At 42.0% G+C, this 24,657-nt stretch overlaps 1 protein-coding gene across 3 annotated transcripts in view; it reads left to right on the top strand.

The window, feature by feature from the left end:
• The window catches only part of LOC115468568 (NEDD4-binding protein 2-like 2), a 169,153-nt gene that overhangs the window by 122,616 nt on the left and 21,880 nt on the right, over window positions 1-24,657 (top strand). For 2 of the 3 annotated variants that reach the window (XR_003941889.1, XM_030200369.1), the window contains exon 6: window positions 4,342-4,485. Coding sequence is in view for 2 of the 3 variants with exons in the window: in XM_030200369.1 (XP_030056229.1) it covers window positions 4,342-4,485 (144 nt within the window). In the remaining variant the exon portion in view is untranslated. Of the gene's footprint in view, window positions 1-4,341; window positions 4,796-24,657 lie in introns of those variants that run through there. The other variant, XM_030200367.1, reaches the window with a different exon arrangement.

The following is a 24,657-nucleotide window of genomic DNA, read 5'->3' as shown; positions in this document are numbered from 1 at the left end:
TTGAATCACTGTGGGTTGAAATTCCATGTATAAAAGGGAAAAAAATGGTGATAGGAGTGTACTACCGTCCGCCTCGCCAGGATGAGCAGGTAGACACAGAAATGATAAAAGAAATCAGAGACGCGAACAAAATGGGCAATGTGATAATAATGGGTGACTTCAATTATCCAAATATAGACTGGGTAAATGTAACATCAGGACACGCTACAGAGATACAATTCCTTGATGAAATCAAGCACAGCTTTATGGAGCAACTGGTGCAGGAGCCGACGAGAGAAGGAAAAATTCTAGACTTGGTCCTTAGTGGAGCGCATGATCTGGTGAGGGACGTTATGGTACTGGGGCCGCTTGATAACAGTGACCATAATATGATCAGTTTTGACATCGACCTTGAAGTAACTGTACACAGAAAGTCAAATACGTTAGCGTTTAACTTTAAAAAAGGAGACTATGATAAAATGAGAAGAACGGTAAAAAAAAAAACTTAGGGGGGCAACTGAGAGAGTAAAAACTGTACAACAGGCGTGGACGCTGTTCAAAAATACCATCCTGGAGGCCCAGGCCATACATATTCCGCAAATTAGAAAAGAAAGACGGAAGTCCAAAAGACACCCGGCCTGGTTGAAAAGTGAGGTGAAGGAAGCTATTAGGGCTAAAAGAAACGCCTTCAGAAAATGGAAGAAGGAACCATCTGAAAATAACAAGAAACAGCATAAGGAGTGTCAAAGCAAATGCAAGGCGCAGATTAAGAAGGCCAAGAGGGAGTATGAAAAAAAGATAGCATTAGAGGCAAAAAAACATAGTAAAAAAATTTTTCGGTATATTAAAAGCAGGAAGCCGGCAAAAGAATCGGTTGGGCCGCTGGATGACCGAGGGGTAAAAGGGGCGATCAAGGAAGACAAAGACGTAGAGGAGAGACTGAATGAATTCTTTGCTTCGGTCTTCACCGAGGAAGATTTGGGTGGGTTACCGGTGTCTGAAATGGTATTTCAAGCGGACGAGTCGGAGAAACTTACTGACTTCACGGTAAACCTGGAGGACGTAATGGGGCAGTTCGGCAAACTGAAGAGTAGCAAATCTCCTGGACCGGATGGTATTCATCCTAGAGTACTGATAGAACTGAAAAACGAGCTTGCGGAGCTACTGCTAGTGATATGCAACTTATCCTTAAATCGAGCGTGGTACCGGAAGATTGGAGGGTGGCCAATGTAACGCCCATTTTTAAAAAGGCTCCAGGGGAGATCCGGGAAATTATAGACCGGTGAGTCTGACGTCGGTGCCTGGGAAAATGGTAGAGGCTATTATTAAAAACAAAATTACAGAGCACATCCAAGGACATGGATTACTTAGACCGAGTCAGCATGGCTTTTGTGTGGGGAAATCTTGCCTGACCAATTTACTTCAATTCTTTGAAGGAGTGAACAAACATGTGGACAAAGGGGAGTCGGTTGATATTGTGTATCTGGATTTTCAAAAGGCGTTTGACAAGGTACCTCGTGAAAGGCTACAGAGGAAATTGGAGGGTCATGGGATAGGAGGAAATGTCCTATTGTGGATTAAAACTGGTTGAAGGATAGGAAACAGAGAGTGGGGTTAAATGGGCAGTATTCACAATGGAGAAGGGTAGTTAGTGGGGTTCCTCAGGGGTCCGTGCTAGAACCGCTGCTTTTTAATATATTTATAAATGATTTAGAGATGGGAGTAACTAGCGAGTTAATTAAATTTGCTGATGACACAAAGTTATTCAAAGTCGTTAAATCACGACAGGATTGTGAAAATTACAAGAGGACCTTACGAGACTGGGAGACTGGGCGGCTAAATGGCAGATGATGTTTAATGTGAGCAAGTGCAAGGTGATGCATGTGGGAAAAAAGAACCCGAATTATAGCTACGTCATGCAAGGTTCCACGTTAGGAGTTACGGACCAAGAAAGGGATCTGGGTGTCGTCGTCGATAACACACTAAAACCTTCTGCTCAGTGTGCTGCTGCGGCTAAGAAAGCGAATAGAATGTTGGGTATTATTAGGAAAGGTATGGAAAACAGGTGTGAGGATGTTATAATGCCGTTGTATCGCTCCATGGTGCGACCGCACCTTGAGTATTGTGTTCAATTCTGGTCGCCGCATCTCAAGAAAGATATAGTAGAATTGGAAAAGGTGCAGCGAAGGGCGACTAAAATGATAGCGGGGATGGGACGACTTCCCTATGAAGAAAGACTAAGGAGGCTAGGGCTATACAGCTTGGAGAAGAGACGGCTGAGGGGAGACATGATAGAGGTATATAAAATAATGAGTGGAGTGGAACAGGTGGATGTGAAGCTTCTGTTCACGCTTTCCAAAAATACTAGGACTAGGGGGCATGCGATGAAACTACAGTGTAGTAAATTTAAACAAATCGGAGAAAATTTTTCTTCACCCAACGTGTAATTAAACTCTGGAATTCGTTGCCGGAGAAAGTGGTGAAGGCGGTTAGCTTAGCAGAGTTTAAAAAGGGGTTGGACGGTTTCCTAAAGGACAAGTCCATAGACCGCTACTAAACGGACTTGGAAAAATCCAAAATTCCAGGAATAACATGTATAGAATGTTTGTACGTTTGGGAAGCTTGCCAGGTGCCCTTGGCCTGGATTGGCCGCTGTCGTGGACAGGATGCTGGGCTCGATGGACCCTTGGTCTTTTCCCAGTATGGCATTACTTATGTACTTATGTTCTGCTGCATGTGAGCCCTCTTCTGACGTGCAGTCTTCGGGGATGCAGGGAACAACGGAGGCATTGTTCCTGGTGCATTCTGGAGGGACTCAGGAGGGGGGTTTCCCCCTGAGTTTGTCCTCCAAATGTACCGGGCTTTCTTGATGAAGTAGTCAGGCCTTGGGGTTGGAGTTGCAGGTGAGTCCATCTCCAGACCTTTACCTCCTTCAAAAAGGGCTAGATGCTGGTATCCAGAAGTGGACCCAGTTTCTGACCAGGATCAGGACATGCCCTTCCTGGAAGAGGAGGAAGGCTTACCTGAGAAGTTTTGGGAGGACCAGGTTCCTGTGGGGTTTGCTGCAGATCCCTTGCTTTCTAGAGCCAGAAGTTTCTCAGTCTCCACCTGCTGGAAGGCGTGCACAACCCATCAGTCCAAACCTGGGCCAGTCCGGAGGGATTAAAGGAAAGCAAATTAGCAGGTAAGGTCTAATTTCTCCATAGGTTGTTACCTTCCTGTATGATACACATCTTGCATCTAAACTACAACTAAAAAGAGCTGCTTTTATTGCTTTCTTATACTGTAATATAACAATGACATCCAAAAAGTTATCGTTACTGTATCCTTCCTTGTGTTGAAAGTTAATAAAACATACACAAATTATTTTTTACTTCATCTATCTTGATGTCACTGACGAACCACATTTATTATCACTGTATTGGAATACAATTCCAAGGTCATGGAGCCTCCATGCAGTTTTCTATCAACAACTCTGTTGTTGAAGTTTATTGTACTTGGTATATTAACACTCCATAGTTAGTTAAAAGGCATGTTTTATTTCAACAACAGAATTGTCGATGGAAAATTGCATGGAGGTTCCATGACCTTGGAATTGTATTCCAATTCCGTGTTAATAAATGTGGTTCACCAGTGACATGACATCAAGATAAGTGAAGTTAAGTGAAAAAGAACTTGTATATGTTTTATTGAGCTTTCAACACGAAGAACAGAGACACAATAAAGATAGTTTTTTGGATGTCATTGTTATATTACAGTATGAGAAAGCAATAAAAGCAGCTCTGTTTAGTTGTAGTTTAGATACTAGAGGTATATCTGATGTAAACAGGAAGGAAGTAATCTATTGGTGTTTTAAGTATGATATTAAGAAGCACTATATCTTTAAAATTCATATATAGTGGTCTTTTGGAGGGGTAGAGGAGTAGTCTGGGGCGGAATAAAAAGATAAAATACAAATATGATGGTATGTCAACAGTAATTGTGGAAACAATTATGCAATGTGAAATGTAACAGCTGATTGTGTGAACTTTAATAAAAATGATTGAAACATATAGTGGTCTTTTGTAATTGTTGCATAATAATTGGGGAACTCCTGAAAAACTGATCTGGCCAGGGCTGAGGTTAGACACCTGTGCACCATATTAAACTTAATTGGAGGCTGCTGTCTCCTAGCAAACCAGTATTGGCTTTCAGTGCCTAGTTTTGTAGATGGTGTCCTTCATCTGCATAATGAGATTATCCCAGTACAAGGTAAAAAAAAAATTAGGAAATCCAGATTTACATCTAACCAACCCTATTAGCATGCTGTGTATATCATCTTATCACTTCATTTACTTACATATACATTTTGTTTTTCCTTAGGAAGAATAAACATGGGGTGCCACATGAGAAGATTGCTCAGATGTTGGATCGATATGATCATTATGTGTCTATAACCAATGTTCTAAATTCAGTGGAACCTCCTCATAAAAGTGCACAAAGGCCCCCTGCACAGCAAAAGCAGAGGTGGGGAGGCACTGTAGACTGTTGGGATCCTGCCACTGTTTCAGATCATGAATAACTTGAGTTACTTTTGCTTAAATGATTTTTTTTTTTGGGTGCCTACAGTCTTTCATTTAATAGTGAGCAATTCTGTTTATTTATTCATATAAAAAATTCACTACCTCTTACAAAATGTTTTCAGGGCACCACTTTTAATATACAACTTTAATATCAAAAATTATATTCTGTTTTCTAAATCCCTCCATTACATGTTTGGATTTAATGAGATACCTGCACTGTGTGTGAAGACTAATAGATGTTTTGAATTTTTTTTTAAGATACATATGTGTGTGTGTATGTGTGTATATATATATATATATATATATATATATATATATATATATATATATATATATATGAAACTGTTGAACAGTTTTTTTTTTTTGTTTTGTTTTTTTTAACTGGTCTCTTTAGGACGTCCTTGTTTTTAAATGGCTAAAATGTGCATGTCTTGAGGGATGCTGTACCTTGAAGGCTATGATCTGTTTGATTGGACAAACAATGTAGTTCAACCATAGATATTTTGATGTTTTGGGAGGTTTTTTGGAGGGGGGCTTCATTCCAGTTAGTACCTTTTGTCCAAAAAGCTAATGAGCTCTGCAATTAGTACATAAAATATTTTGCTGTTGGTTCAATAAAAGAAATCATAACCTCCAAAATATTCAAACAGCTATAGTGCAACTTTGGTTGTATCAAAGTGTAAGATCTACCAGGCTCCGCGCATTTCTTTTTTCTATCCTGCACTCAATTTTCATGGGAAAAGCTGTGTATGCTCTCATTTTTGGGAGGGCATTTGTCCTTTTAACATTTAAAAAATGGAAACCATCATTTATTGCATTTGTGACCTTCCAGAAAATGTGCTGTGCAGCTTTGTTATCTTGAGCAGAAAAATCATTTGGTTTGTGGAAAACTGAGTAGTCTGACTTCTGTCTTGGATGTGTACTCTGTCTTTGCCCTGAGACCCACTTACCAGTATTCTGATGTCACATTTAATGCCACTTGGCCCTTTCAGTATATTTGTTAAGCAAAAAAAAAGGTCCCATTCTACTTTAGATTTGTCCCTATATACATTTAAAAATGCATTATACTTAAATTTTTTTTGGACAGTTAGGGTTATGTACCTCTATAGGAAAGTCTTATGATTTAATGTTTAGATTTCAGTATTGTTTTTGCCATAGTGTACAGAGTGGGATGACTTCACTTGAAGACCAAGAGGATTGGGTGCTAATGTTCAAAACTGCACGAGCCTTTGGCACAGCTAGCATTCTCTGGTTATGCCAACATATAGCTTGATTTGTCTGTACCTTTGCTTATTTTTAAATAGCAGTACTAATGTATTCACAATAATTGAAATTAGCAGGTACAACAAATGTCCGTTAAGATTACTGCTTTCTTTCTTCTGATAATTAAGTTCTGAGATATGATGCAGATTTTGGAAGCTGCTTCTGTTTTGTTACTCTCACTATTACGCTGAGTAGGTGGAAGTTTAGTTGTAGTGTTCCTCATCAGTCTTGATGTTAACAGCAACACCAATAAATATAAAAAATTAGTGATATAAACAACTGGACTTAGCGGTAAAATCCTGTTGGCCACTTTTTATTCCAAGCAAGTATAATAATAGACATCAAATATATTAAGACAAAAAAAAGAGCAAGCTTGTAGTAAAATCAGAAGAAACAGAACCAAGAAAAATGCAAGGCGAAAGTTTTAATGCATAAAAGCAAAATCCTTTTCTCTGTTTTAGATTATAGAGGTTTTGAAAATTTGACACATATAACATTGATAGAGTAATAAATAGCAATATATACCCTATGACATTATTTACACTAACTACTAAGCTTAACTACAACCCCTTCTTCTCTCTCAGGTATCCTTGTAGCAGGAGTGCAGCTATCTCAGTTTTCCAGAGATCTCAACTCCCATAATGCATTTCAGTTGACGTTAGGTTGGGCATGGTATACAAGACTCAGATAGTGAAAGGGAGAATGTGAGCAACAGTAATCATATTGCTGCAGTAACTGATAATGAAAATGGTGATATTGTCTTGAAAACTGATGACAGGAACTTGCTATGAGAGTTTTTATAAGTAAGAGCCAACAAGAAAACTAGAAGTATTATCTTCTTACGGGACTAACTTAATGTGACTAGCTCTTGAGAGCTATGCTCCCATCAGTGAATAAATGGTGTAGGTGTACTGGGTTTAACTAGTATTGAGTTAGCTAGGTCTTTGGTTGTCTGCATAGAACTTTGCAAAGGGAAATGGGGTAGAGATGAGTGAGGTTAAAACTTTTCAATTTAAAAGGCCTATATCCGTGATGGATCAGGGAGTCATTTGTCCTTTTGTATTTATTTCAAAGTGTGTGACCATCCTAATTTGTAATGCTTTGCATTTGTGTCTGCTTCTAAGAAAATTTTAGATTTCCCTGGTTGTGAGATAGTTTATACAGTGGATTCAAGTGGACTAACTTGGCAACCTTGGTACTCTACTGGGAATGAAAACAGTATGCAAAGTTGAGAAGTGCTGCAAGACTTGATACGTTGGTTGGGGGATTTTGTACAATTCTTATCAGGCATGAAGATGGTTGTTTGGCTGGCTCTATGAACTTAAGGTGAGCCCATTAGTTGTGATATTCTGGGACTGCAGGAATGTTTTCCAAAAATGGAAGGAAATTTGATTTTAGGAGAAATTGGAAACGGTAAAGTAAGCGTAATAGAACCTTAAGGGAAATAGTAGCAGTCCATCTTATAGACCCTGACCGAATTTAGATTTTGGATTCAGTACTGAAACTGGACTGAAACCTGGGTTCGGGTTTGGCTGAAAATGCCTGTGCATTTTTGGCTGAAACCCAAAACTCACTCTTGTCCCTCTCCCCTCCCTCTCCACTTCCTCCCCATGATCACTTCCTTGGTGGTCTGCTGGTATCTTCAGGGGCAGAAACAAGCCCCACTTGTGTGCTGCTTCTGCTGCTCCATCGATGCTTCCCCGTGGCAGTCTCAGCAGCCATTGTAGTGGAGCAAGCAGCACAGGGCAGAAATCCGTGGGGTTCGTTCCTGCCCCTTAAAACACCAATAGACAATCGGGCCTTCCTTAAAGTAGGTCTAGGGAGGGAGTGATTGTGGGAGAGGGATGGAGCTGCCACCAGGAGTGGGTGTCAGCTTGGGGAGGGGTACCTTTTGGGTAGGTGTGGGGAAGATTGTTTATGGTTTGTTTCTACAGAAACTGAGGAGCCAATTTTGTTGCAGATTCAATTTCACCAGAAACTGAAGATCCTGGGGCTTGGTTGGGTTCTACTTTCTTAGATGTTATCCTAGGTCAGTGGTATTTTCCCTGTTCTCAAGGGCTACCAATGGGTCAGTTTTTCAAGATAACTATAATGAATGTGCATGAGAGAAGTGCACATGCAGTGGAAGTAGTAGGTATAGAAATCTCTCTCATGCATATTCTTTAGGAACATTTTTAAAATCTGACCTGTTCATGTCTCTCAAGGACTGGGAGTTGAAGAACAAAGGCCCTGAGTAATATAGTAAAATAGATGATGGCAGACTGGTTTGATCTAATGGGTCTCTGCCTGGCTTCCCCCCCCCCCCCCCCAGCTGCACCATTCTAGTTTAGTGTCCAGTGTTCCCATCAATCTGTTCCCATATGGCTTATTATGGGAACATTGGACACTAAAGGGTTAATGTTCCTTATCCTGCTAGAGCAGTCCAGATGTTGGTTTATGTCATCCAGCCAGCAGATGAAGTCAGAGGATTGTAATTTTTCAGTGATGACATCACTGTGTTAAAGGGGTGGTCTAGCTGAGGCACTTGCCTTTATTCATTTCCAGCAGGTAGTGGGATGTGTGTTAAGTGCAACAGGATTCCTAGTTTTCCCAGACAGTAATCTCTGTGCTGTTTTCCCCTGGTAAAGCAGGGCCCCCATTGTGCTTCCAGGACTGTAGTCTTGGGGCTTCCTTCCCTGCTAGAACAATCTCAGGTTCCCTGGTTGATGTCTTCATAGTCAGGATACCAGGGTTGTGGCCTGTGGGATGCCTCCAGATAAAACAGGTACTGATAGAGAGGTTCCCAGGGCCCTGGTTGAGCAAGAGTGGAAACTGTTGTTAGGCAAAGGCAGGGGTTTAAGTCTCATCAACCTTTGGAGTCATTGTGATTGTGGTACTATCAACTTTGGAAATACTTCCATATCTGCAGCAGCAGGTCCACTCGCAGTCAGGGATTGGCATGTGGTTGTTACTATTTATTTTCGTAGTCCCAAAGAGGGATGACATATCTCAGGCTCAAAGGGTCAACAGATGTCTTTGGGTACCCTTATCTTCAAGGAAACACTTCATTTGGTGCTGATAGCTGTCAGGAGAGAAGAATTCATTCATTCCCAGAGCTGAGGATTACTCTCACATTCCTATCCGGAAGGTCAGCAGATGTTTCCTTGTCTTGCCTTTTGGGGGAGAGCTAAAAAGCCACTTACTGAGTTGTTCCTATTGTAGAAATCATGGACCAGGCTGTGAATTATGCGGGAAGCAAATTTGATTCCAAGATAGGTTATGTCCTCATGGCTTAGAGAGGATAATCTTTTAGGCCTTTCTGTGGCAGAGAGCATTTCAGGCTTTGGACTACATCTAACTGCTGGGTTTGATGCCAGCCATCTTGAAATGTTTCCCAGTTAGAATTGTCATGTGAAGCCTCAGTTTACTTATTGATTCACTTGTCCGTTTTCCCAGAACTCATGGATTACTGCCCTCTTCCACCTTATGTAAGGGAAAGCATGACTCAGTAGTCTGTTTTCAAGAATCTTTGAAAGAATTGACCCCAACCCTTTCCATTGGAACTAACTAGCTTCTCATTGTCTTGATCAAGTAGCACGGGAGTTTGGTCCCAAAAGGAGAACCCAGTGGTCTATAAACAATGGGAAACTAGGGCCATCAAGTTAGCTGTGCTCTGCTTTCTATATTTAGTGAGAAATGGTGATTCCAGTACTCTTGGACAATGCCACATCAATAATCATGCAAACAGGATGGGCTGAAGAGGGAGATTTCCTGTTCTTTTGGTGAGGTATCTCATAGCTCTCAGGAGCTTACATAGTATAGTGGAAAACGTCCAGGCTGTCTCACAGAGCTGGATCCTCCCAGGTGGGTCCAGGGCCTGGAGGATGTTGGAGACTTTGTGGGCTATATTTTGAGTATCTCAGGTTTCTATGTAGGATTATTGTTTAGGTTCTGTATCATTCAGTAGCCTTACTGTGAACTGCTTTTATCACCTATGTCATGACATCAGTGCTGGAAGTTGATAGCACAGTACTCAAGGCTAGGGTAAGCAATATTATCTCCTTTTTCAGGCTAATGCATCTTCTTATACAACTGAGCTGACTCTCTTAGCTTCTCCCATTTATTTTTTTTTACAATGGGTGTCAACCTGCAAGAACCTTGAGATATATCTTACGTCTCTCTCTTGTTTAGCAGTTAACAGTTCTTACCCTAATTGAATGTGTAGTAGATATTTTGCGTTCCAGATACATCATTTTACGTTCACCAAATCAATTCCCAAACATTTGACCAATTTTTCAAGTTTCCTTTTATTTTGTACCCCTTCAAATGTGTTGTCTTTTTGTATTTCATGTGCAAACAAATATTTTCCTGTTTATCGCTGTTAAACAGAAGAAAATATGTTGTATCACTCCGCCTATATTTTAAAACAAAGTAAGTTTTTGTAGATAGATGACATATTCTAAACCTTACTTTCTAGCACTGCCCTTTTTAATACTTTTTAAAAGTTAATAAAAATACAGATTTCTTTTCTGTAGGAAGTATTCATATTTTAAAAAGGATGTTTGAGAACATATAGAATTATGGTAATGTAGTAGTTGGCAACAGAAAGACCATTCCATCTGCATATTTATTCCATCCACATTGCTAAGAATACAACAAGCCATTAGCCATAGTGTGTGTGTCAACCAATATGTCCTGCTCCACAAATTCTCCTTATTCAGGACAGTCTCTTCATTTTCGTTCTTCAGACACCTCTATCTTGAGTAAAAGAGTCGGGAACCTGACTTGGGAGTGAAGTTATCAACATGGGGTATTGTTCCAATATGTTATTTTACCAGTAGCTCATTGCTGTTTTACCATGGATTCCATTTTATGCAGAGAGATTTAGTTATTAATAACTGGGGTTAACAGTAAATAACACGTCCTAATGGTAACCCACGCTGAAACTATGCCCATTAGTTTTCTCCAGTACCCACCTTTTCTGCATCCATGCACTGTGTGGTAATTAAGATAATCAACAATACTGGTGTGGCCATTGCCTGAACATCTTGTGGTCTTTTGGTTGCCTGCCAGACAGTCCTAACTATATGAAGCCTGCATTTCTTCTAGGATTTCTGAATATTAGAGAACTCAGTCTGTTAGGTAGATCTAGCGGCTGCTAGATTGGGCCATATACAGCCTGCCAGACGAATTCAGTTACATGATTGCCTATGTGTCTGCTAAGGCTTCTAACATTTGATGTTAACCAATTTGCTATTCATTCTGCAGCCCCAAATCTTATTGTTAATTGGGGGAGTGCAGAGCTGTAAACATAAAACACAGTAGTGCAGCAAGTGTTTTTCTTCTTGCTTCACTTCTAGCAATGAAAGGTCATTTGCAGTTATCCATATCTTCTTTAAACTCTTAATGTATTGGCCACTAACACCCACTCTTTTGATGTTGCTTCTTTTTTTGCTGGTTAACTTGTTTACTAAAATGTTTCTTTAAAAATAAACGGTAGCATAGTGCACCTTTTATCTTTTTCGAGGTTGTTTTTTTTCCTCTGCTTAAGCAGTAATTGAGGACAAGCTGTCATAAAAAAATTGTTTGCTGACTTGCTGCAGGCAATGAGATGAATAAAATTTTATTTTTATCAGTGGTTTTATGAAGTGGAAAGGTAAGGGTTGAGAAACCATTTTGATCATTTTAGACAGCATCATGCTTAGAGTTCTATAATCAATCCCCAATTTAATATGTAAATAATTACTTTGGTAACTGAATGCTTTTTTTTTTTTTCTTCCCCTCGCTGACTACATAGTGCTGTTAGTGTACAGCTAGAGAATAAGTTTCTTATTTCTTGTATCTGAAACATTACTTATTTTCTCACCTTCATTGTGGTGGTGTTGACTTCCGTGGAATGCTACAGCTTTGTAACCATGCCATTTAACCAGTGAACAGAATTGCACCATTATTATTATTGAAAGTCTCAAATCTTATTGGTAACTCAGCAGGTGGGTAAGGTGCATTTCACAGTAACCACTTCTGATAGTTCATAAAAATGATTTTTTTTCTACTTTTGTATAAAATATTTGTTTATAAGAAAATATTTTTTGAATGTCTTCTGCTAGTCAGGAAAGAAAAATCTGTAAAATGTAGTAGTAGTTTTAATGACATTAAAGGTGTTAACTTTCTTTGTATATAAACTTTAATTGTTTAATCCAAAAGTTACATATGACAATTTTCTTGAAATAAACTGTTTAGTTTGCAGAAAGCAGATGTCTCAGATTTCTGCCTGCATGATTCTTGATAATAGAAAATCTGTGGGACACCTGGGTTATTCTAACAGTTAATGAAGCTCAGATTCAGAAATAAATTAGTATATGGTCATACTTTTTTGTCTAATTTTATTTTTTGTATAATGATGAAAATATTGCTGAATGAGATTTGTTTAACCATATTTAACTTTTTTTTAGATGTACTGTTTTTTAAAATGTTAATTACTAAGGACCTTTTTTATCAAGACACACTAATGGTCCCATGTGGCAATGCCGACGGAGCCGCTAGCATGGCTTGATAAAAGAGGCCCTAAGCTATGTTTTTTAATTGGGGGGGGGGGGGCTCTTGTAATTTAAAGTTGTCCTGCCTAAGTATATTTACGTAGTGAGTTAAAAAAAAAAATGCAGATGAGCTAGTCTTACCTGATAATATAATTTATATAATTTCCAGAAGTCACCTTGCCAAGTTGGCAGGCCAGTGAAGGTCTGAACTTGAAGGGATCTTCTTCGATGTTTGTTTTTAACCAGGGAGAGGATGAGTTCCAGAGGGGTGTATGGGAAGCTTCTGTCTTGCTGATATTACTTCCAGGTGTGAGTGATATTCTTTAAGTTGCAGTGGGCAGTGTCATTTGCTATTCGTTCTGTTGAATTTCTGCTGGTTAAATGTAAGTCACTCACCTCCGACATAAATCCTTTCCTTCTCTCTGAGGATGTGCATTCTTCTGGCATTTTAGAATTAAGCCAGTAATGTTAAACAAGTTGAAACATATACACTTTAGGTGTGACATAATGGCATATTTCCCCTTTCCTCCATTTCTAGGTTTAGACGTCTGCCTAGCAAACACAGTTGAAACAGCCATGGTTTCTCAGTAAGGCACAGAGGGATAAGTGGATTGGTAGGGATAGTAGGTATGGGTGTGAATAGACTGATGCTGTATGTGAGGTCTCTGTGTATCAGTAAGATGAGCAAGTTTAGCTGTTTATCTGATCACTTTGAAGAGAGTTTCCTTCTGCATCAAGCTCTCTGAAAATCTCTTAAAACTCTTGTCCTTGATAATTTAGATTATTGTAATGCCTTATTTCAAGGTTACCGTTCAATGGATATTTAGTGTTTTCAAATCTTTCAAGATACAGCAGTTAAGCTCCTGAGAGGAGCTTCAAATTCAGTCTTTCCCGGGATTCCCTTCAAAATCTTAAGGCTAGTACACAAAATTGATTCTTTTCTTTCATGTTTACTAACTCACTATACCACCTTACATTTTGAGCTCTCCTAGCACAAATCAACATTTCGTAATGGTTCCTTCCTTTCATCAACTAGATACCGTTCGGATCTCTATTTTTAGTGTTAAAGCACCTTCCGTATGGAATCAGTTGCCTTTGTCCTTACATTTAGAACCCTCCTAGCACAAATTTAAAATCACTCTTAAGACCCATTTTCTTTCCCCAGTACTTCCAATTCTAAATGTTTTCTGGCACATGATCGGCAGATAGAGGGCCAATCTAGGATTATGCAGAGTACAGTCAATGATCTGACTTTCTATTCTTGATTATGAATTGTAATTTCTTATCTGAGCTTGTTTTATGAAATTTCCTTTTTCGCTTTTATATTTTACTATTGTGAACTGCTTAGCCGGCTTGTTGATTTGCAGTATATGAAACTGAAATAAACTTGAAACTCAGGACAGGGTGGGCAAGTCGGGACATGCCTCAACTAGAGAAACAGGAAATCTTTATTGCAGATGTGGAGGAGTAGCCTTATGGTTAGCTCAGCAGGCTTTGATCCTGGTAACCTGGGTTCAATTCCCACTGCAGTGCCTTGTGACCTTGGGCAAGTCACTTAATCCTCCATTGCCCCAGGTGCAAAAATTAGATTGTGAGCCCTCTAGGGACAGAAAAACTACCTGCATATATAATATGTACAGCGCTACATATGCCTAGTAGCACTATAGAAATGATTATTATTAGTAGTAGTATAAGTTAAAGGTTGTCTAGAGGGAAGTAAAACTCTTGCAATCCAGCTCTATTATACATCTGCTCAACATATATTGAACCAAGAGCTTCCCACTGGCTCATCCCAGTTAAAACATATGCTCAGGAATAAGGAAGTTGGTAGTTTCAGGGGAATCAGTCTTGAGATACACTTCTCATCCAGTAGTAATCCTGCACAGCTCAACATCCCCTACCCCCCCCCCCCCCCACCTAGACTTCCCACCTTGGGACGATATGCAAGACTGAAGAGGGTGCCTCCACCCCCCCTCCCCCATCAATAGCTTGCTCTGTTTGCACCCACTGCTTGAAGGGGGAGGAAACTCTACCACTCAATCACCTTTAGTTGAGTGGCCCTGTAGTATCTCTGCAGGTCAGGTACCTTCATCTTCCTCCCTCTCATTAGAATCTTATGGGAGACTCTAGGAGGCCTCTGCTTCCAGATGGAGGGAAACATTTTCCTACAAAAGCTCTGTCTGGAATAGCAGGAGGGAGAGTCTGACAGACACACAAAAATCTAGGCAATAGCATCAACTTATGAACTATAATGTGAGCCGGTAACAAATGGTTTAGCCTAATCTATTCCTCTATATCCCAAGCAAGACTCCTGCTATGACAGTTGCAGGTATGCATGATATCAGCAATGGGTATGAACTTTCAATTCCATTATGTAGCTTCCCACTATTCCAGAACCTGTAGGATATTTTTGTCTATCAACCAGCAGATGGATATAGAGAACTAAAAACTGAGCTGAAACATATCTCTCTTGGCATCCGGTCCAGCTCCTCAGAATTTTGCTATCTGAAGCAGGTGGATGGACACACTTTTCAGCCTTTGGTTCTGAGTGATTTGCTCCTGGTCCTCTTGGTCAACTGGTCGCATGCTTGAGTCTGTGGAGAGTCATATCCAGAGGTCTACAGATCACTGTCTTTTGTGCCCCGCAAATTTATTTCTTCTCTCCTTTCACTGCTTCCTTCTCTCCTGTGGAGCTCTCCTTTTCCAGCTCAACAACCTTAATAAAAAAAAATTAAAAAGAAGAAAAGGAGAAGGAAAGGTTTGCTGAAGAACATAGGACAGAGTATCAATCCTGAGCCTTTCTCATCTGTGGTAAGACTTGTGGAGACTGTGAGGGGAGCAGCCGGCAGTTGTAAATCCAATTACAGTTTGACTCAGAATCACTTGGAGTGCTGCAAATTCTACTTGGTGCAGGGGAGGAATCCTGACTTACCGCTTGGGACTGCATTGTGCTGCATTTGTGCCAGTTGGGGTGAATGGCAACTCCTGTGAAGGCAGTTAAGCGGTTTTCCTGCTGTGAGACCTGCCAGCTAGCATTGGCGCTTTTTTTTTTAATTTTATTTATCTTTATTGGAGTTCTCATCAATACAAATAAGAATAGGGAAACAGACTGCATCCACAACCTGCAGGTGGGAAAAGCAGTCAGTAACAGATAACATATAACATACAATAAGATTTATAGTGAGTCCACGCATCTGAGACCTCCAGCAACAGTTTTCTATTTTCACCCCCTCCCAACCCCCCCCCCCCCCCCCCCCCCCCCACCCTTAGTGAAACCCCATAGGTGGAACAACCTATATCACTCCATCCACCAGAGTCTGCAAAGCCAGCTTGAAAAGCCCTCCAAGGAGCAATATGCATTCTTAGAAGGAATTTATACTCCTGCTCTCTGTGCAGCTCGTTAATAGAGGTTTTTACTATATTATCAAGGAGCAGTTGGAGCACCCCTACGTCAACACTGCTCTTTAAATCCTCCGTCCATACCTCCGCCACTCTCTGTAAAGAGATCGCCGGCCTGATGTCTTGAAGCACTTTAACATAGTTGGATAGTCAAGGTTGCACTCCATCCTCCAGCTTCAAACCCTCCATAACCCGCTGAGCAAAGTCCGCTCTTAAGCAGGGCCTTTGGCAGGAAAGATACATAGTGTTGCACTTGTAAGAACAAGAATATGTCTGTCCCTCAAGCCATATCTCTCACACAAATTCGAAAATGGGAGCTTTTTGCCTTCCGTGTCCAATAAATCTCCAACCCACCGTATGGCCACCGCCCTAGCTGTCCCAAGAAACCCGCCTCCCCCCACACCAGGCGGAAAGTCTAAATTCCCCACCAGCGGCAAATAAGGCGACACACCAAGAGCTCCCCGAAACACTTTAAATAAAGCCCGCCAAACAATCCTCATACATCTCCAGATCACATGCTTCTTGAACGCCTCCGTCAACCGTGCTGCTCTAGCATGAAACAAATAAGGTGCTGACACAGGATGCATACCGCCAACCTTTACATCTAATAGCGTAAACCCAGATGTTCCAAGAAGCCAATCTCTGACATGCCTCATACCACAACTCAGGTTATATTGCCTCAAGTCTAGAAGTCCCATCCCTCCCTTGGACCGAGGAGTCATAAGAGTAGACAAACCCGAGCTCTCTTACCCCTCCATAAAAAAGAGCTCAATACTTTATTGAGCTTTCTCATATGTGCCTCTCTCAGCCGTATAGGTAAGATCTGCAACAAATATAGCCACCGAGGCACTAAAATCATATTATACAGGAATATTCTACCAGACAAAGCCAATGGCAACCCCATCCACATGCGAAGGCACTCTTCCGATTTCTTTAAAAGCGGAAGCACATTTAATTCATACAACTTACTTGTGTCTGCAGAGATATACGCACCTAGATACCTAAGGGAGCCCTCTGCTTCCTTCAACGGGAACTCAGTACCCAGGTCTTCAATCCTCACATTAATTGGTAATGCTTCAGACTTAGATACATTAAGTTTAAGCCCAGACATTTGCCCGAAGTCAGCAAACAACCGTCATACCCTCTGCCATGTCCTGCTTGGGTCTGTCGCCACCAACATGATATCATCAGCAAAGGCTATACACTTTAATGGGGTGCACCTCTGCGATACTACTATCCCTGGTATATTTGTAGCACTTCTCAGTTGTTCTAACGATTCCAAAAGAAGAATATACAACAAAGGCGATAAAGGACACCCTTGCCGTGTACCTCTCCCCAACGAAAAATACTCTGACTGAATCCCATTTACCAATACAGCGGCTGATGGATTTTTTTTTTTTTTGTTACATTTGTACCCCGCGCTTTCCCACTCATGGCAGGCTCAATGCGGCTTTCATATTGTATACAGGTACTTATTTGTACCTGGGGCAATGGAGGGTTAAGTGACTTGCCCAGAGTCACAAGGAGCTGCCTGTGCCTGAAGTGGGAATCGAACTCAGTTCCCTCGATTCCATAAAAGCCCAAGAGAGTGAATAGAAAAGACCACGCCACTCTGTCAAAGGCTTTTTCTGAATTGAAACTTACAACCATAGCAGGGGTATTCAATTGTGCACAACGCTCAAGATCCAATAATAACTTTCTAACATTTACTCCAGCATGCCTACCTTTCACAAAACCCACTTGGATCAACTCCCACCAACCGAGGTATCACCAGCGCCAACCTCTCAGCTAATATCCTCACCAACAATTTAAGATCAACATTTATGAGAGAGATAGGCCTGTAGGACCCCGGCTGCGATGGATCCTTCCCTGGCTTAGGGAGAACCGTGTTCAGTGCTTGATTAGACCCCCCGGGAAAGAACCCTCCTTGCACAGCTGCTTCAAAGTATTCACCCAGAAGGCCCAATACCTGCACATTTAAAATTTTGTAGAACTCTCCGCTATACCCATTCGGCCCTGGGGATTTATGTAATTTGAGGTTCTTAATAGCACTCTGCAGTTCAGACTCTGATATGGGCTCATTTAACCTAAGTTGTTCTTCCTCTGATATTTTTGGCAGATTACACGCATGAAGGAAGGCCTCCATTTTATCCTGCTGTCTACCCCCCTCTGCCATATATAGTGATCTGTAAAATTGGGCAAAAATCTGCTCCAACTTCTGATCTGTCACTACCTGACCCCCAGAGTCACAGCGCAGAAATTACAGACATACCTGACCATCTCTTAGTAAGGTTTGCAAGCAGCTACCCAGCTTGTTTCCAAATTTAAAGAGTCTGAACCGATGATAGAAGACATTTTTTGTGCCTGCTCCTGAAGTAAACTATTGAGTGCCCCCTGAACTTTCTCCAAGGCATGTTTACCTGCCTCTGTGGGACGTGAGCCCATCTGCCTCTTCAGCATCCTAATCTTTCTTTCCAGCTCAATCATCCTACTGGCCTGCTGTCTCTTCCTCTTAACAACAAAAGCTATGATGTCTCCTCTGATAACTGCCTTCCCTGCTTCCCACAACAAAGTTGGGTTTGTTCTGTGCTCTTTGTTATTGTGCAAACACTCTTCCCATTTTTGACTGAGATATTTCCTAAAAGTCTGATCCATGTATAAATGCGCTGGAAACTTCCACCTCTCCCTCACTCCTACTCCCGTTCCTCCCAAATCTGCAGTGATATATACAGGTGTGTGGTCAGAAATCACCAGAGGTCCAATATCTGCCTTCTGTATCTGATGAAATATATCCCTTGATATAAATATGTAGTCTATTCTAGATTTTGTTGCATGTGCCCTCGAGACATGTGTAAAATCCCGCTCTAGGGGATGAAGTACTCTCCCAAGAATCCACCAGATCTAAACTCCTCAGCAGGACCCCCAACCCCTCTGTGGTTCTAAGCCTAGACCTCTGTGTTCCAGCCGTGGTATCCATATTTTGATCAAGAATTGCATTAAAGTCCCCCAAAATAATTTTTGACCCAGAAATCCCAGACAATTGAGCAACTAATGTTCTAAAGAAGCCCCGTTGAGATGCATTAGGCGCATAAACAGAAACTAACATGAGTCTAGACTGATGTAATTTCCCCTCCACAATCACATATCGCCCCTCTGCATCTGCAGTAACCTTATTTTGCACAAATGGAACCGTCTTGCGTATTAAGATGGCTACTCCAGCCTTATTTTTTTTGTTGTTGTTGTTACATTTGTACCCCGCGCTTTCCCATTCATGGCAGGCTCAATGCGGCTTACATATACAGGTACTTATTTGTACCTGGGGCAATGGAGGGTTAAGTGACTTGCCCAGAGTCACAAGGAGCTGCCCGTGCCTGAAGTGGGAATCAAACTCAGTTCCCCAGGACCAGAGTCCACCACCCTAACCACTAGGCCACTCCTCCACAACTTATTTTTTGGCGCAGATGCATAATAGCACTGAGCCACCCATGAACGCTTTAGTTTTTGATGCTCTACATCATTGAGCTTAGTTTCCTGCAACCCAACAATATCAGCATTGTGTGCACTCAGATACTGCAAAATCTTAGCTCTTTTAATCGGTGAATTAACTCCAGACACATTCCAAGATACACAGATTGGCCCCTTAGATGTCCCCATCTTCAATAAAGGAACCTTGACATACACTCTCCAACAAACATACTTGCTTTTCCCACCATGAGGCCCAGCCACCCCCACGATGAGCTACCAAACTCGTCCACATCACCACATCCAACTTCCAGCCATCCCCCCCTGCTGTTCTGGCCATCACAGGTCCCACACCCGCTATCCCGCACCCCCCACCCCATGCCCCTCTGCCCCCTACGTCCAGTTTCCCCTCTATTACTCACAGAGAAAATTCCCATGACACAACAGCCCTCCCCCCACACCGCCCCTGTTACAGGAATCATACCCCACTACTTTCCCCTTACACCCTCCTTGCACTCATTTCCTTAAGAACTTCCCCAAGTTATGCAGTGTACATATACAGAAAACCTTTTCCCCCAAAAATATTCCAACAGCAAAACTTATAACATGCATTCTTCAACATAATGCCAACCTAAATACGTTTCGGCATTTCCCGCCGCTCTCAAGCAGCAGTGCAATAACCTCCCGCAGAAAATTTGTTTGAAGTTCTCAGTTCGGGAACCACTGCTGCATCTGCTTTTTTGCTGCTTCACTGTTCTCAAAGACATGAGCTTTTCCCTTCTTTACCACTCGGAGCCTCGCCAGGAACTGCAAAGTAAAGCGAATTTGCTTCTCCACCAGTTGTTTGGAGGTTTCTGAGCAGCCTTTCCTCAACTGAGCCACTGCCATAGAATAGTCCTGGAACAACAAGATTTTAGAGTTCTGGAATTGTAGATTCTGCTTAGATCTGCATTTCCTCAGAATTTGTTCCTTCTGCGCAAAGTTAAGAAATCTCGCCACCACCACTCGCGGCCTGGTCGCTCCCTTCATCCATTGTCCCACGCGGTGTGCTCGCTCGATCTGTATAACTCCCATATCCACCTCATTCTCCATTAACTCCGCAAACCATTTTTATTTTTTTAATTTTTGTTACATTTGTACCCTGCGCTTTCCCACTCATGGCAGGTTCAATGCGGCTTACATGGGGCAATGGAGGGTTAAGTGACTTGCCCAGAGTCACAAGGAGCTGCCTGTGCCTGAAGTGGGAATCGAACTCAGTTCCTCCAGGACAAGCTTCAAATCTCGATCATACGACGATTCCGGCAGGCCCACTACTCTCAAGTTTCGTCTGGATTGATTTTCCAGATCGTCCAGTTTAGTGTTGCAACCTGCTACCTCTTTCTTCAGGTTTGTCAGCTCGTCTAACACTCCCTGCAGTCCATCCTTCGTGGCCCCGACTCGCGCTTCAAGCTCTGACACTCTAATATTAAAGTCCGTTACTGCCTGTGTAAGGCCTTGCACACTGGCCTGTATTCCATCCACTCGGGTGCCCAAAGCCATACTCACTGCCTTAGAGAGCTTTTCAGTTAGTTTGTCCGAAAGCACCGGAGTCTTGGCGTTTTCAGCCATCGCTCCCATGCGCATTTTTATATTGTCTTTTTTAGCACTTTTAGATGCCATATCCGCTCCCGCTTTCAGCACGAATCTGTCCGTATGCTTGTGGGCTCTTGTTTCTTACTAAACACAGTAGGAAAACAGAGGTGAACTTAGCTCAAAGCTTCTTGACAGAGAAGAGGGCCGAGGAGCTAGAAGATATCGCTGCCTCTTAGCTCAAGCGCATCACGTGACCCCCCACATTGGAGCTTTTAAGTGTGTAAGCTGGGAATCCCATGGGTCACATGGGAAATGGTCCGCAGCAGATCTTCAGATTTGGTGCAGCATCTGAACGTGCTGGGGACTTCAGGCTCTCCAGCATGGCTGATGCGCAGATTGATGCAGGAGAGCAAGGGGAATGGGTGCCATTTTGTCAAGGCTGACTGGCAGTGAGGAATAGCCTCTCTCTGATCACATGTGGATCACAGCTGCCATTTTACAACCTCAGGGCCAGACAGAGCATTCAGCTGCATGGGGATCTTTGTTGGTGGTGAAGGCAGCCTCCCTCGTGAGTTGGTCAGCGAAAATTCTACTGTATATCTTCCCTTCTTGGCCCATGGTAGGTCACGTTTTTGAAAAGGATCACATTATATGAGGATGGTACAATTCTCGTAGCACCAGATTGACCACAGAGGCCATTGTATGCGGACCTGATTCATCTGCTGGACAGAGATCCTTTCCGTGTTCTGCAAGTACACAGTCTACTGAAGCGAAGTTTGGTGCTTATGAAGGATCCATGCGCCTTTGGTCTTACAACTTGGCCATTGGGAGGGCTCAGTTGAGACACAAAAGGTTTTTCTTATTCTGTCATTGCGACCTTACTTCAGGCTTTGAAACGCTCTACATCCATGGCGTATGCAAAGGTGTGGAGGATGTTTGAGGGCTTGTGTTCTGAGCATGGACTTTCTCCCTTCTGTACTCAGATTATGCACATCCTAGCGTTTCTTCAGACGCCTTCAGAAAGGATTGGCGTTGGGTTCTCTAAAAGTTCAGTTTGCAGCTTTGGCCTGTTTTAAGGGTCAACTACTGAAGATGTCTGTTTTCGGCACACCCAGATATTCGATTTTTGTGAGGAATGCGCTGCTTGTGGCCTCTCATACGCGATGTCTAGAGTGGAACCTTAATTTAGTCCTTTGAGGTCTTCAGAAGCCTCCTCTTGAGCCATTCTGGAAGACCTCCTTGAAAGATATTATTCTAAAGACAGAGTGGCTGTTACATTGGTACGTAGGTTTCTGAGCTTCAGGCTCTCTCTTGACGTGATCTCTTTCTGTGTGTTTTGGAGGTGGGGGTCTTCCAAAAGTGGTATTAGCATTTCATCTCAACCAATCTGTGGAGCTTCCATCCTTTCGCAGAGAGGATGAAAAGGCTTGGTATTCTTCCTTGAAGCTTCTCAGTGTGCGTAGAGTCCTAATTACATATCTGGAAGTCACGAATGAGTTTTGCAAATTGAACAGACTGTACTTTTTGGTAAGGAGAGGGTTGACTTTATGGCATCCAAACCCATAATTGCTGAATAGCTGAAGGAGACTATTGCATTAGCTTATTTGTTAGCGATGAAGCAGGCTCCACAGGCCTTTGTGGGCTCATTCTACGAGGCGTTTGAAGATATCCTGGGTGGAGACTACCTTACTGTCTCTAGTGGATATTTGCATGGTGGCGACCTGGTCAATGCAGCATGCCTTTGCCAAACTACAGGGTGGATGTTGTGGCATGCTCAGAATCCAGTTTTGGGGCTTCAATCCTCGGTGGTGGTGCTGGGATCTCACCCACTCCTAGAGATCGCTTTTAAACATCCCGCATGTTCTGGAATAGTGGAAAGCTATGTAAAGGAAGGAGAAATTAGGACTTAACTGATTCTCTTTCCATCAGTCCTTCCCATTATTCCAGAGGCCCACCCGATATTTCTGAGATGATTAGCCAGAGTGAAGTAATGGGTCAAATAATGACTGTCACCTTGCATGGTGCTTTCCTGCATATCTCTTGTTCTCTACAAGTTGTCCAGAGATGAAAGATGTCTTCACATGTTTGCTCATCTGTTTAGTGTTAGGTTGGTGAGTTGTTTAAGGTGATTCTGTTTATTTTGAGTTTATTCTTACTGGTTGTCTACGTAAATACTGAGGAGCTGGACTGGATGCCAAGTGAGAGATGTCGCAACTCAGTTTTCAGTTATCTGTTTCCACCTGCTGGGGTTTTTTTTGTTACATTTGTACCCCGCGCTTTCCCACTCATGGCAGGCTCAATGCAGCTTACATGGGGCAATGGAGGGTTAAGTGACTTGCCCAGAGTCACAAGGAGCTGCCTGTGCCTGAAGCGGGAATCGAACTCAGTGGATACAGGTATCCCACAGGTTCTAGAATAGTGGGAAGGACTAATGGAAAGAAAATAATCAGGTAAGACCTAATTTCTCCTTCCCTACCACCCATCACACTTCCCCTTAGTTCTGTAGTCACTCTTATTCTTGCCAGTGGCTCAGCCACTAGCACAAAAAACAGCAACAAAAGGGAACACTCCTGTCTTGCTCTAGGTTTGGAGTAAAGAGAACATCTATCCAGCTTAAAATTTGGACCAAAGCCTACATTTCACAGGGTGGCTTTCATAAAGATCTCCTCACAGAATCAAAAGCTTTTTCAGTATTGATCACTAACAAAACTAAGGGAATTCTTTTGAACAAGGTCCATTTAAACAAGTTCAGAAATCTGCATACTTGGTCCCATGCCAGTTTTCCTTGGAGAAAGTCCAGTTACTCTTCATGTATCACCTCTCCAATAAAAGTGGTGGTTTCATATGGCTAGAATTTTTGCCTGGATCTTTACGTTAAGATTCAAAAAAAGATGTCAGGTGGAAAAAGCTATGTGTGTGTATATCCTCCTTATGATCACTGTAATGCTTGCCCCATCTGGCATGCCAGCTAGCTCCCCCCCCCCCCCCCCCCAAAAAAAAAAAAAAAGAGGGTCAGTAATTGAGCCAGCACTTGTTTAAATTTGGAACTAAGTCTATCAAGACCTAGGAATTTACTTGACTTAATGCTTCATAGTGGCGATCAAACTTCCCCCTTGAGCACAACTTCTGATAATAGTGAACAAAACTGGCTGTTGTATCATTAGCATTGGTGATGAGTGCTTTTGACTCGCTTTTTAGATGGATAATTTTGATTGCATGCTTTGTGATTTCTAAGCTACTGAGCCAGCAATCTACTACCCAACCTGCTTGACTTTACAAAAGTCAAAGTGTACTTTGTCATCTTGCAGTGTCCACACAGAGTAGCAGGCTGTCATTTGACGATTGTTGTGAGTTTTCTCTATTGGGCTGATTGCTGGGCTTGGGCTTTCTGAAGCCTCTTGTGCCTACCGAATTGGCTTTAAAGCTATCCCATAAAATATTAGAGTGCACCTCCCCTTGTGTTCGATTCAGAGTATTTTCATATGGCCTGTTCAATCTCCTTCGTGACCACCTTGCTGTCCAGCAGACCTTCATTAAGCCTCCAAAGTTTCTTGAACATGTCTCCATTTTACCCATATTGGAGAGTAGTCAATCCACGTCTGTCCCAGCCTTTGGGCCACTGGACAGAGGGAAAAATCCATTGAGACATTAATTGATGTGAAAGTAGAAGTTATGTGTAAGTGCAGTCCCTAGTAGGTGAATATAGGAATCTCCAGACATCAAAACACCCCAAGCAATTTTATCAAATGCTTAAATGAATCTTTGTCTGGGCTAGGGTACTCTTCTTAGCTCAAATATCAAGGACTGTCATCAAAGTAATATTGAAATCACCCTCTATAATCTGCCTCTCCCCTAGCCCCAGGATCACTATTATTTTAAGTCTAACTGAGGACAGGATATCTCAC

The sequence above is a fragment of the Microcaecilia unicolor genome, chromosome 4 (assembly GCF_901765095.1).
Source record: "Microcaecilia unicolor chromosome 4, aMicUni1.1, whole genome shotgun sequence".
Classification (NCBI taxonomy): Eukaryota; Metazoa; Chordata; class Amphibia; order Gymnophiona; family Siphonopidae; genus Microcaecilia; species Microcaecilia unicolor.
The sequence above is the reverse complement of the archived record's forward strand: the minus strand, read 5'-3'. Positions and strand labels throughout refer to the sequence as shown.